The sequence below is a fragment of the Polypterus senegalus genome, chromosome 12 (assembly GCF_016835505.1).
Source record: "Polypterus senegalus isolate Bchr_013 chromosome 12, ASM1683550v1, whole genome shotgun sequence".
Classification (NCBI taxonomy): Eukaryota; Metazoa; Chordata; class Cladistia; order Polypteriformes; family Polypteridae; genus Polypterus; species Polypterus senegalus.
In genome coordinates this window covers 163,333,031-163,345,064 of record NC_053165.1, presented here as the reverse complement: position 1 = coordinate 163,345,064, position 12,034 = coordinate 163,333,031, and the positions used below count along the sequence as shown (strand labels likewise).

The window sequence follows — 12,034 nt, the reverse complement described above, 5'->3', positions numbered from 1 at the left end:
ATAAGGACTATTAGAGACAAAATTCACGAATTGAGGTGGGATGGGTACGGGCAAAGAGTGGAGGACGGAAATTTAGGAAAAAAGGGGAAGGGCAAAGGGCAGGAAAAAAAAAACCAAGGAGGAGATGGACAGAATAAATCAGCAGACATAGTCAAGGCATAAACGTACGCTTAGAAACAAACGGAGAGGCAATGAGAGCAACACTGAGACAAGCTGAGCTGAAGAAGAAGAAGAAGAAGAAGACCTTCGTTTAGGTGTGTGCTGGGAATTTAGAAAGCTTTCTGAAACATAACAGGAGAACCTTCAAGGATGGATGGCATAATGACATGCTGAACAGGTCCTTGTGAACCACACATTTCTTAAGGCTTTAATAAAATATCATCATCATTATTATTATTATTATCATCATTGTGTATTTGGCAGACACCTTTACCCACAGCAACTTACAAGATCAGCTTTCATTACAATTGTTTCTGGAAGACTTTTTTTTAATACAATGCAAGCACAAACAAGTGAAGAAGCTGTCATTTTGTTGTTATTTATTTATTGTCATATTTCACATTTATTTATTTGTGTATTTGTTTAATTTCTCACAAAACATTCCCCCAAAGTCCCAGAATATAAAACCGATTGGTGATTATTACGTGACTAGCTCACCTGAAGACACTGACGTTGTGATCGTTGTCATTCCACGAGACGTGTCTTCTGTTGAGCTCAGCGGGTTTTCTCTTCATGCTGCTGTGTGTTCTTAACTGCACTCATCTACTGGGATGTCTCCCACAGTTGGTCACATTTTATCATAACGCCTTCATGACACAATACACAATTCACACAAATTCACTTCATGTACCCAAAAGCTGTGATTTGCCTGAACGAGGCGACTTTAATTGTATAAATACATTTTAGACTCCATGAGGCATTGCTGTGCTCCAGTGAAATGCTGTGCTGTGTTAATTCACCCCAAAATCATTGCCAGATTAATAATATTTTAAAATAGTAATTATGGCCAGATTAGACATTGTAATATTTTCAGAATTCCTCAGTGATTTTGTGTAATGATTAGTGAATCAGTGTTGCTTCTTACATAATCAGCATTGTGTCCAGTGAAACCCCTTAATGCCTGAAGAGCAAAGCTAAGACCCCATCAGCCCCGGGGGACAGCAAGCTGCTTTTATTCTGCACATAAAAACAAAGCCTCCCCCGTGATGGCAGAATTTAGCTGAGCCAGTCTTTAAGAACACAAACTGAACCAGAACTGTTTCAAATGGCACACGGATACAGAAAGAAAATTGTGCCAGCTTCTGAACTCTACCTTTAAAAAGGCCATTTCCAGGTGAAAGGTTTTAAAAAGTATAGAACTGATTAAACAAAATGATTTCCCATTTTCTCTGTGGCACCAAATATTTAAAAATGTGTTCACTTTAAATTGCTGCTGAAGAAACTTGGCCCATTACTTGTCCTGGACACCACACATGAGATTGGCTGGAACTGCAATGTCTGTAAAGAAGAAAACCACAAGATCTTTACTGTAGGCATCAGGGTGGGCAATCCCACAACATGTAGCGACCACAGCCATTCAGTTCTGTGGCCCCTGCTTAGCCCATCTATCCCTTTTTTTCTCAATTTGCTTCCTCTGTTAAGAGCTTGACTCTGTTTTGCCAGCAGAAACAAAACCTGAATGCTGTGCCACTCCAGTGCAGGTGAAACACCTAAGAGCACAAATAGAGGGCAAAGTAATCCAGCGTTCACATCATGGGAAAGGGGCAGGAGAATTGAAGAAAATACAATCTCCACACCACTACAGGACTGGGAGTCAAACCAGACTCAGACCTAGACAGCTTTGGAACATCCTCACTAACATCTCAGCCATCATGTAAGAAAACAATCGAGAAATATTAACAAATGCAATGCAAGCATTCATATGGAGATATTAGCTAACGGAAATCCTTGCATCCTTTCAGATTCTTAAGATCCTTGTTGTTGTTAACACGGCATAGGGAAATAGCCCTGCAAGGCAAATGAATGTGCTGGAAGGTAAACCTAAAGCTCAGTCTTTGACCGTATGCTGATCAGGAGAACATCTTTGAGATGAACTTTTCAATTTAGGCTAGAGTGCCATTTCTGAAATGCATTATAGGAGGTTTATCCTTATAGCAAATCAACAACACTCACTGCTAGCTTTCTCCTTTACCATTTAGGTGGAGTCTCATCGTAACTTTACTGTCGTTGCTATATTTCACCTTTTCTACATTTAATATAGCGTTTACTCTAAACCGCATTATCCTGCTTATCCACGTCAGGGTCACAGGGAAGTCAGAGGAAAGATTGAAATATTGTGTGTAGTTAAAAAGGTGGAATGTGATCAACAGACAGAGAGACAGACGGACACTATGTGATCAGTAAAAAGACAGACAGAGAGACAGACAGACAGGTACATCCTTAGTAGTCCCTCTTACCTTGGGGTTATCAACTTCCTCACGAGTATAAACTTCAAAGTTCAAAGCATTTGCTGTTTGACTGTCTGTATATTTCAGCTCATCTTCACCATTCCTAATTCTTTATGCCTCCTCCTTGACTTTCCAACTAAAGCATTGAAAAAATCTTTTTGGGTGGTCTTTCGCCTTTTCTGTAATATTTCTCTCCAACCGCCTGTTAGCCGCCCTAATGTCCTTTTTACTGTTGCCCTCGTGCTCTCAAACGCCTTACGATTAGCATAGAAGTCAGTAGTCTTATACGCCTTGTCGGTCGGTTCTTTCCTTTGAAACTCATCCTACTTCATACATAAAAACACTTTTATACCTGACCCACATCTCATCAGCGGTGTCAACATGTAAAAGGCTACCACATCACAAATTTAGGGGTACATTTTGCACAAACATTAACATTTTCTTTACATAGACAACCACAGACAAATGGAGTAAATAACCAAGCAGGGCGGAGGGCAGTGGGACTTTAGGGACTTTCAGAGCTCGACTTGATTACATTTTAGAAGAATTAGGTGGATAAGTCTGGCGAGCTTTGTTGGGCAGAATGGCCCGTTCTCATCCAGATTGTTCAAATGTTCCGGCACAGTTTATTTTACTTGGAGGCTCTGCTCAAATTTTTCCCTACCAAAATTAAACTGTTTTATTTGTGAATATGGGCTCTGCCGAAACACGGAATCGTAATCAGCAGATTTGCCAGATAGGTTCTGTATAATCTGCTTGGTCGAAAGACAGACAGACAGACAGACATGAACTACTGTATTTGATCAACAGATAGGCGCCATGTGATTAGCAGTGTTAGGGGTCATGCATTAAAAAGCAATGTGTGTTACGCAGTCAGATTACTTTTCAAAGTAACAAGTAACCGCACGCTAAACTTTATTGAGCTGAAAACACCTGCACTACTTAATAAAGTTCTAGATTACTGCAGTACTATTGAAACTTATATTTGACACTCAAAAAAAAAGAAGTACAGTACTGAGTTATATAGCAGAAATGTTCGGTGACATCCTGCACACGTGTGCTCTGGCCATCTGGTGACATCTAGTGGGGAAAAAGTTAAGCACATGTGTAGCCTGCGATCAGGTGACAAGAACTGAACAGCCTTTCTATTCATATGCATTTAATCCTACATGTGCTGAGGGGTCAATTGAATCGACCCAGTTCAGGGTCCCAGGGAGCCACCGATTATCACAGCAGCACTGATGTAAGGCAAGAAGCAGATGTGCTGGACACGTCAGGTGGTCTTCTGCAGAGTCAATCACACTGCCAGGAACAAAACAATGTGCTGCATGCAATTCAGGAACAGAAGCCTATGAATAGTCAGTTTGAGGTTTAATCAAATTAATTTCTAAAGATTTATTGAAACGGTTTGATTGGGTGGCACCCATACATCAAATCTTGGGAAAAGGGGATTGGTATTATTTACTTTACGCCAAATGAAGAACTAAAAGCTTTTATAAAACACAAGAAAAAGATTAAGTGTAGCCGTGTTTCTGGTCAGTTTCATGAAGCTTCATGTAAGAACTTAGGATATAATAAAAAATATTGATTGGCCAGTGAAATGTGTAGTCTTTCATGAAAAGTCGCCATGATAATTTTATTTTGGCGAACAATTCAGGTAAATGATCACTTTCAGTAAGCGGAAGTGGGTCGAATGTTGCAAGAAATTTTAGTAATGTGTGTAATGTAATTAATACTTGTACACAAAATATTATTTACATAAAGCAAAAACATTCTCAAATATGTATGTAGTACCATTTAACATCAAATGGAAAATTGCAATTTCAAAAACCGATTGGTTTTTGGAAAAGTGCAAAGAGACAAAAATGCTTAGAATGAGGTGCTTTACCATAATATGATGTGAAATTATCCAACTTTTAATATTTTTGGAGAAACGTTTCAGGTAAAGTGCCACTTTCGGTTAGCGTTTACAGCTCAAAAGTTGATAGAAATCTACACTGTGTACCTAATACTTGTATGCAAAATTTGGTTGACCGAAGTGAAAGCGTACTCAAGTTACCGTGTTTACACACACACACAGTTCCAAAAAATTGTATTTTTGGATTTCTAAAACATTGAGATTCATGAAAATCTTGAGATCAAATTTTTGGAGGATTCCAATACTTTCCCTATACTTTGTACACGAGAAAATTGGAGAAAATCAAATTCTCACTTAAGATAATTTGTACAAAACCTTTTCGAAACTTGGCAGGATCTCATCGGTAACATTTTAGAATAAGTATTTCAATTGAGGAGGTGGATTCTCTCCCCTCTTTTTTTATTTTGATTCATTTATTTATGTACATATTTTTACTATTATTAAAGTCTTACTCTGTTAGCCCAGCTCTGTTTCTCATGGGTGGGGTGGCTGATTTGTTTCAAACCTAGTTTTGTTAAACTTGACTTGCTTGTATGGAATGCTGTTTGATTTTAATAAAATTAATAAAATGTTAAAAAAAAAAAAAGGTCTAAAACGTCGAGGTTCATCAAAATCTCGACATCGAATCTTTGGTCGATTACAATACTTTCCCTATATTTCATATACAAGAAAGTAAAAAAGGAAAGCAATGCAAATGTAGCACAATGTAATACTTTACATTTCATAAGTAACATATTTAGTTACATTTTTTTGTGAGTGTCAAGTCATTTAACAAAGGTACTTCTAAAAGTAACATTCCCCAGCACTGGTGATAAATAGACAGATGGTCTGTATAAATAAAATGATTTATTACACTGCAAAAAAACTGTATATACAAAAACTTAACAAATAAAACTTTAAATTGGGAGTTGTTTTGCTTTTATTTCGCAAAAATATCTAAGCAAAATTTACTTGATAAGATTTCTTAAAGTAAGCTAAAAAATTGTAAATGCAAATGTTTTAATAGGTCAATAATTCTTAGAATATGGAAAACAAGATTTAACGTCTCTTGTACTTTTCACTTACTTAAACTTTTTGCAGTGTTATTATTCCCTAATCTGTAGACAGATTGTCATTATATGATCAGTAAGAAGGCAGACTGGCAGATTAGAGAGACAGACAGGCCCAAAGCAGCATGTGACCAATAGACAGACAGACAGACAGACGAGCACAAGTGCTTCAGTATTTTTAAGAATACGGCGAGTGTTACCTATTTGGTCTGGCTTAGGAAGATTCAAATTATTCATGATATGGACAAATTCCTTCTCTTTCAAGATAAGACGTGGATTTAGTCTTTTTTCCTCATCTACTGTTGAGACTGTGCTACCTGAAGAATAAACAAATGACTGTTAATTATTATGCTAAATTATGAAAAGTCAAAAATTAATCATAAATGGCAAAAATCTCTTAGGGGGTTTTCTTCCTTTTTACCTGTATAGTCATGAGCAGGATATACCAGGCATTCACCAGGGAGTTTGAAAATCTTTTGATGGATTGACTGGTACAATTTATTTGGTGAACCTAAAAAAGAAAAGTAAAAGAGACTAAACCTGTTGACAAGTCAGTAGCTTTAAAATCCAAGATGTTTAATCACACTGAGAAAAAAAATGCACAACACATATATAAAACGGGAGCGACGCAACGAGAAAAGCCTCCTGACAGCAATTAGCCGACTTGAGACCACTTGGCTCTCAGTTCACCCAACAAGCTTGAAGGACTGAAGGATCTTCTCTTCTGTCAGACTTTATATGAGCTTACAGACAGAAATGTTGCTCTAAACAAATGTAAATGTTAATGCTGAGAATACGCAGCAGGTCTTCATTGCAATTTTCTTCTTGGTTCCTAGACTGGCACACCAGCCTCCTGTCAGACACACAACCATCAGGAAAACGTTGCCATTAATTTACTCTGTAAAGCTGTCAACACTCACACCTCCGAGTCCTCATCATTGTTACATTCACGTACAGATCGATAAGAACAAGCCATAATGAAAGACACATGCCTTGCAGTCCTAAGCCTCGCTTCAGACTATTCATCGACATATGCAAAGATGGAGAGCGGAATCCACAAAAGTCTCTCTCTGGGTTTGTTTTCCAATTTCCTTTGATAAAATCAATCAAACTGAGGATGATCACATCCACGTCTCTGCTGTTCTTCCTGAGTTCACACCTTGAAGTTCACGATGGTACTTTGTTTTTGTCTTCACCGAGCTTCACATCAAAGTGTTTACTCTCTCGGTTGGCTCCCTCTATTCTCTGTTCTCTGTTCTTGAGGTCAGGTCTTCCTCATCCCCAAGTTTCTCTTCATGTGTGTTAACATTGGTTTTGTTGATCTTGTTGTAGCGGTTATTACTAAATGTCAGTTCTATCCTCAAGTTTCAGTCTCTTATTGAACAGTCATCTTATTTCTTTTGTAAAGTGCCTTATGAAGGTACCTGGGTTGTTGTCTACGCTTCCTTTCTCCTTCTTCCTCTTTTGAAAATGTGCCATCTTGGCTTATAATGTACACAACCTGGAACTAACCAGGAAAGCCCACCTCCTAAAGGGTCAACTGCTGTGCTTGGTGACGTCCTTACTGAAGCAGTGAGGAAACTCTTTTTCAGGTATATACATATATACATTTTATACCCAAAAAAGTCAGAGAAACACAACACTTTTAAACATCAAACCAACACTACTGACATGTTATGTAGCCCCACTACAACCTTAATGGAAAGTTTGAATATCAAACATCAAGCTAACTTGACCGCGGTATTCCATGTGACGCGTTCCAGGTGACGGCACTCAATTGACTTTAAACTAGTGAGAAACTCTTTGACAACTTTAATATTTTCAAGAGCTCTCATTCCCCAATCCGTCTCAAAAGAGCATCAAGATTTATCTGACAGACTGCTCGTCGGATTGGTGGGGCTAAATGCTTGAATGACAGGGACCCGATTGAAGGGGACAAGGCAGGTGTCCCTGCTCTCCACAAGCCTCGAGAACATTCAAGATGACAGGTAGAGACTGTCAGACAAAGGATAAAGAGCTCTGAGGAGCAGTTAAGAGGAGTTGTTACTGAATCAGGGAGAGTGAAAGAGACGGGCAATGAAGGGGCGGCCGATCAGATACACTGCCAGTAGTAGGGGAGAGCAGGAGAGTAGCAGGGTCTTCTTTTACCGTCAATTGTAACAATGAGAAACGCTCAGCAACAATATGTTCACTTATCTCTGTATATTTCATCTGCTTAATGAATAATCCCAACTCTTGCTGTCTCAATACCTTTCTGGTTTAAATAAATGTGAGAAAGGTAGAGCTAAAAGATCTTTAGTAGCCTACCAGCTATAAATCAGGCAAAAGTAATCAACAGCAAAGGATTCACCAATAGGAGAAGGTTCAGCCTGTTGGTCGTGATTGACAAGTGAGGAAATCACCACGAAAAGAGGCACCCAGAAATAAATAGGGCTGGCTTTAAAAGAAACACTTCATGAAATTAAATTTGTCTTTAAAAATATGATCATTTTGATATACAACATGTAATAAGTTTAAAATAATAACACTGAATTTCGCATGCTGGGGACGAATACAGTTCTGTCTATCAGTCTCTCTCTATGTCACACCCGTGTGCTTAGGACTCAAGTTCCAGGCTTGTTTAATGGTAATTCCACCCCGAGCTGAGGGCTGGCACTGCTGCAGAAGGTCTCGTCTCCTCTCCTTTCTCCCACAGACATGATGACCAGCAATGGAAACATGGATGATGTCACTTGCGGGTCTGGTCCCCTGAGCCCACCTCTTCCACCCTGCACAGGTCTTAACCAGCTTGTCCGCCACCTTGACTTAAGTCTAGTGGTAGACTTGCGACCATCAATACACTTCTAAACTAGACATTAAACGTTGTGTTTGTTATTTTCAATTATTCAGTTATATGGGGAGCCCCAATTCTTGTTTGTGCTTTCATTTACACATAATAATTACATGACTTTTTAAAGTAATTAGCTGACTTTTACTGAATTACGTGTTTTTCCACATTTTGACTCATGCACATCTATAATAGTACTTTTTCATGTGATTTTATTTATTTCATTTTGGCATAAATGGTATTTCATATTTTTCCTCCCACATCCCTCAAGATATTATTTTTGGTTAACTGGACATTTTAAACTGGTCCTGAGTAAGAGTGTGCAGTATGCGTGTGCACGTGTGGGCAAAGTGCTGGGCTGGCCTTCCTGCTGGGTTAGGATGTGGCTGCCCTGTGCCCATGAACTGGATCAAGAGGGTTTGGGAATGCCATGTTCTGTTAGTTAGGGGTGCTCAGGCCTCCTGCTTTGGATCCTTCTCAGGTGGGCCTAATATTGATGAACTAGCGACTTGGCGCGTGCTACGCTGCGCGTTGGATGACAACAGCTGAAGGACTCCCTGTTTAAACGCGGCTGCCAGTCGTGAACTGGGTCCTTCATCGCACCACATTTGATTTTTTGTCTATCACGGTTGTTTTGCAATCGTAAGGACCTCTCGTCGGGTGTCTCATTGGCACGCTTTTGCCTCTTTCTTTCCCGATCACAGCGTAATGTGTCTTCTCTCTCTGTAGGGGTTTCAGTTGCCTTTCGTTGTGCGGCAGAGACGCGTCGTTCAGCTAATCTGTGTGAATGCTGAGTGTCCGTTTCTTGCGAGCGACTGTCACGCCTTTGCCTCTTTGCTTCGTGATCACGCTGTAATGTGTCCTCTCTCGCAGCAGCAGCAGGTTTAGTTGCGTTTCGTTTAGGCATTGTTCAGTAAGGTCACATGGTGCACATGGGTAGCTGAAGACGGAAAGGCATAGTGGGCCTAGTGAAACACACGAACTGGTGACCAGGAGAACCATCCGACTCAGACGCGGGGCTCGAAATACTCAAGTGCACGTTATTTATAATTTATATATTTTTTTTTTGTTATGAACTTCCCCAAAAGAGTTGATCCTTGTAAATAGTTAATAGTATATCAACAATATAATCTGTTGTAGTACGGGCGTTAATTAGCGTCACACCTCATACCCTGCATACACCACGTGTTTGGCTGTAACACCAGAAGCACGATGGACGCTGTAAGGGTAGGTTGTGGTCTCTGTTTCTTTCGTGATTTTTTTATTTCATTTCATTTATTATTTAATAGGCAGAGGGGAGAAGACGTCAATGTGACGCTCTATCTATTTCTTTACTTTTCTTTTGAAAAGATTTTCAGGAACAGGACAAATAAAAGCAAAGGGGAAAGAACGGAGGGGGGTAAGCAGGAATTCTGCAAGGGGACGGACTGGCGGCCGCGCTGGGCTTTTATTATATAGATTATTATTGTTACATGGTAGAACCATAAAGAATTGAGCAGTGGAGTGATGCACTGCTCCGACATGACACCAAGTTATCTTCATGCCTCCTGTTTCGTCAGGTGGTGTTCACCTGATTCTATGAGGACAGTTCTGGATGAGGCAGAGTTGGAATGTTTTTGTGTTTATGATTGCAGTTACAATCACAGGAAAAGCATTATGCTGACACCTGCTGGCATATGATGGGATTGCAGAACTCCAGTGGGTGGAAATAAAGAGAGAATCACTAGGCAGTTCTCTCAGTCTCCAAAAGTGTGGCTGAACACCAGCAGGTGACGTTCTCGTTAGCTTTAGCATTGGGGTGCTGATCCTACCTTGCTGAAAATCCGTCCGTCCACAACCCCTAATCAGCAGCGCATCTCCGGTAAAAGCCATGGTCTTGTCGTTCAGCACAAATGTCAGGCACCCATCTGTGTGTCCTGGGGTAGAAAGTGAATCCAGGTGCTATAAAAAGAGAAAAGGAGCAAAAAACTGAAGAGACGTCAAGCTAAACCAAGGATGAAAAAAACAAAAGACACATTCAGTCTCAAGCAGTGGTCCTGCTCTCAAAGGCCTTAATAGAAGAAGCACATGGCACACAAGACACAGCATTTTGTAACATTGCACTTGGTTGTATGAAAACAGTCGAATGAAGTGCCATTGAGTAGTATATCTTTCAATTTGAAGTTATATGTAGTCATTAGCATGGGTCCAGAGTCCTGGCTCTCCTGGCTTCTCCAGCTCAGCATGTTGCCTTCGTGATCCTCACCAGATTAAGCAGGGTGAACGTCAAGTGAACCTCTCTGATGATAAAGCTTTGCTTAAAATAAACCTAATTTTACTCTTAAGGTTCCCATAGCTGTTAACATAGCATTGTGATACAATCTAATTGCATTTACTGTTAGATGTTTAATCCCATTCAGTTTCTTTTTTGCCCAGAAATTAAATGGGAGAGCAAAACCAGCATCTCCTTTGTGACCAAATCTGACATGCAGTCACGCGGCTCATGAGCCCACCCTTATGAAACTATTGAATACACCGACATTGTAAAGGCTTTTCTGTCACATTGGCTGTCGATTCCTCCCTTCTTAGATTCAAAATCTTCGTCATGACATTTTGCTTCACAGTGTCACACAGCGGATGTTGAGCGCAGGTCACGTCCACCTTGGTAACCATCTGCGACGGTCAGTCTCCGAGTTACAATCAGTACAAGTGTACGTTCTTAACGGGGTCATCAAGGGCGGACAGCGCAGGTGGTCACTGCACATCCCTGCCACTGAAGCGCCTGCACTTTCATGGCTGCTTGGGTTTTTCTGCAAGGTACTGCAGTATTGCACTCACATACCAAAGATCTTTAAAATGGCAGGCGAATTTTAGCGTAACCAGATGTGAGCAAGTGTGGTTGTGTAAGTCATGCGTCCCATCCAAGATTAATTACTGCCCGACGCTATAAGTGGAAGAAAAGGACATTTGCGTTCAAGCAACTCAAAATCTGAACTAAGCGGATTTGGAGAATGTGCTGCTGTGATGGTTATTCACTACGTCTTTTAAAGCAGGTATCAATGTAGTGCTGGATAACATCACAAGAGTTCCACTAATGCATTAGGATGACATTTGTACTGGTGAAACATGATAAGGCATAGCGAGATGAACATTTACACACAGGTGGAGAGGAAAGCTGCTTTCTTTTCCTCACAATGGCATACTAGACCTCTTGTGAAATGCAGGCCTGCTGTACTCGCAAAGATTTCAACCTACTTCATCCACGGGATTACCTCAAGGCTGATGTCTGCCTGCCCATCTCCTCTTTGGTTTATTTTGTGTAGCAGTGACTGCAGGAGTTCACATCAGCAGAGCCACGTCTTCAATCTCCAGGGGCCTCATGTATAACGCCGTGCGTAGAACTCGCACTATAACATGGCTTAAGCACAAAAGCCGAAATGTGTGTACGCACAGAAAAATCCAGATGCAGGAATCTGTGCGTACTCCAACTTCCACGTTCTTCCGTTACATAAATCCCGATCAGCGTGAAAACTGACGCCCGTGCACGCGCTTTATGTAACGCCCCAACTCCTCCCAGAATTACGCCTCTTTGAATATGCAAATCAATATAAATCGCCCTTAAGCGCAGCCTTCTGTGAAAAGACAATGAGAAAAGCACGGGGGAAAACATAAGAATTTCAGCGAATACCAAGTGGAGGCAAAGGAGAAACATACTATTTGTTCGAATAAACTGTGGTATAATCAACAAAAGGAAGTTGATCGAGTGACATAGCGTGTTGGAGAAACTTGAAAGCTCACGTTAACAAAATCGCAC

At 40.4% G+C, this 12,034-nt stretch overlaps 1 protein-coding gene across 1 annotated transcript in view; it reads right to left on the bottom strand.

Annotated features, from left to right (window-relative positions):
* Positions 1-524: 524 nt before the first annotated feature.
* ethe1 (ETHE1 persulfide dioxygenase) overlaps positions 525-12,034 on the bottom strand; it is a 31,710-nt gene continuing 20,200 nt past the window's right edge. Inside the window, exons 4-7 of the mRNA XM_039770603.1 lie at positions 10,053-10,182; positions 5,836-5,925; positions 5,615-5,731; positions 525-1,497 (exon numbers count right to left, since the gene is read on the bottom strand). Of these exons, the coding sequence (XP_039626537.1) occupies positions 1,451-1,497; positions 5,615-5,731; positions 5,836-5,925; positions 10,053-10,182 (384 nt within the window). The 3' untranslated portion in view covers positions 525-1,450. The remainder of the gene's footprint in view (positions 1,498-5,614; positions 5,732-5,835; positions 5,926-10,052; positions 10,183-12,034) is intronic.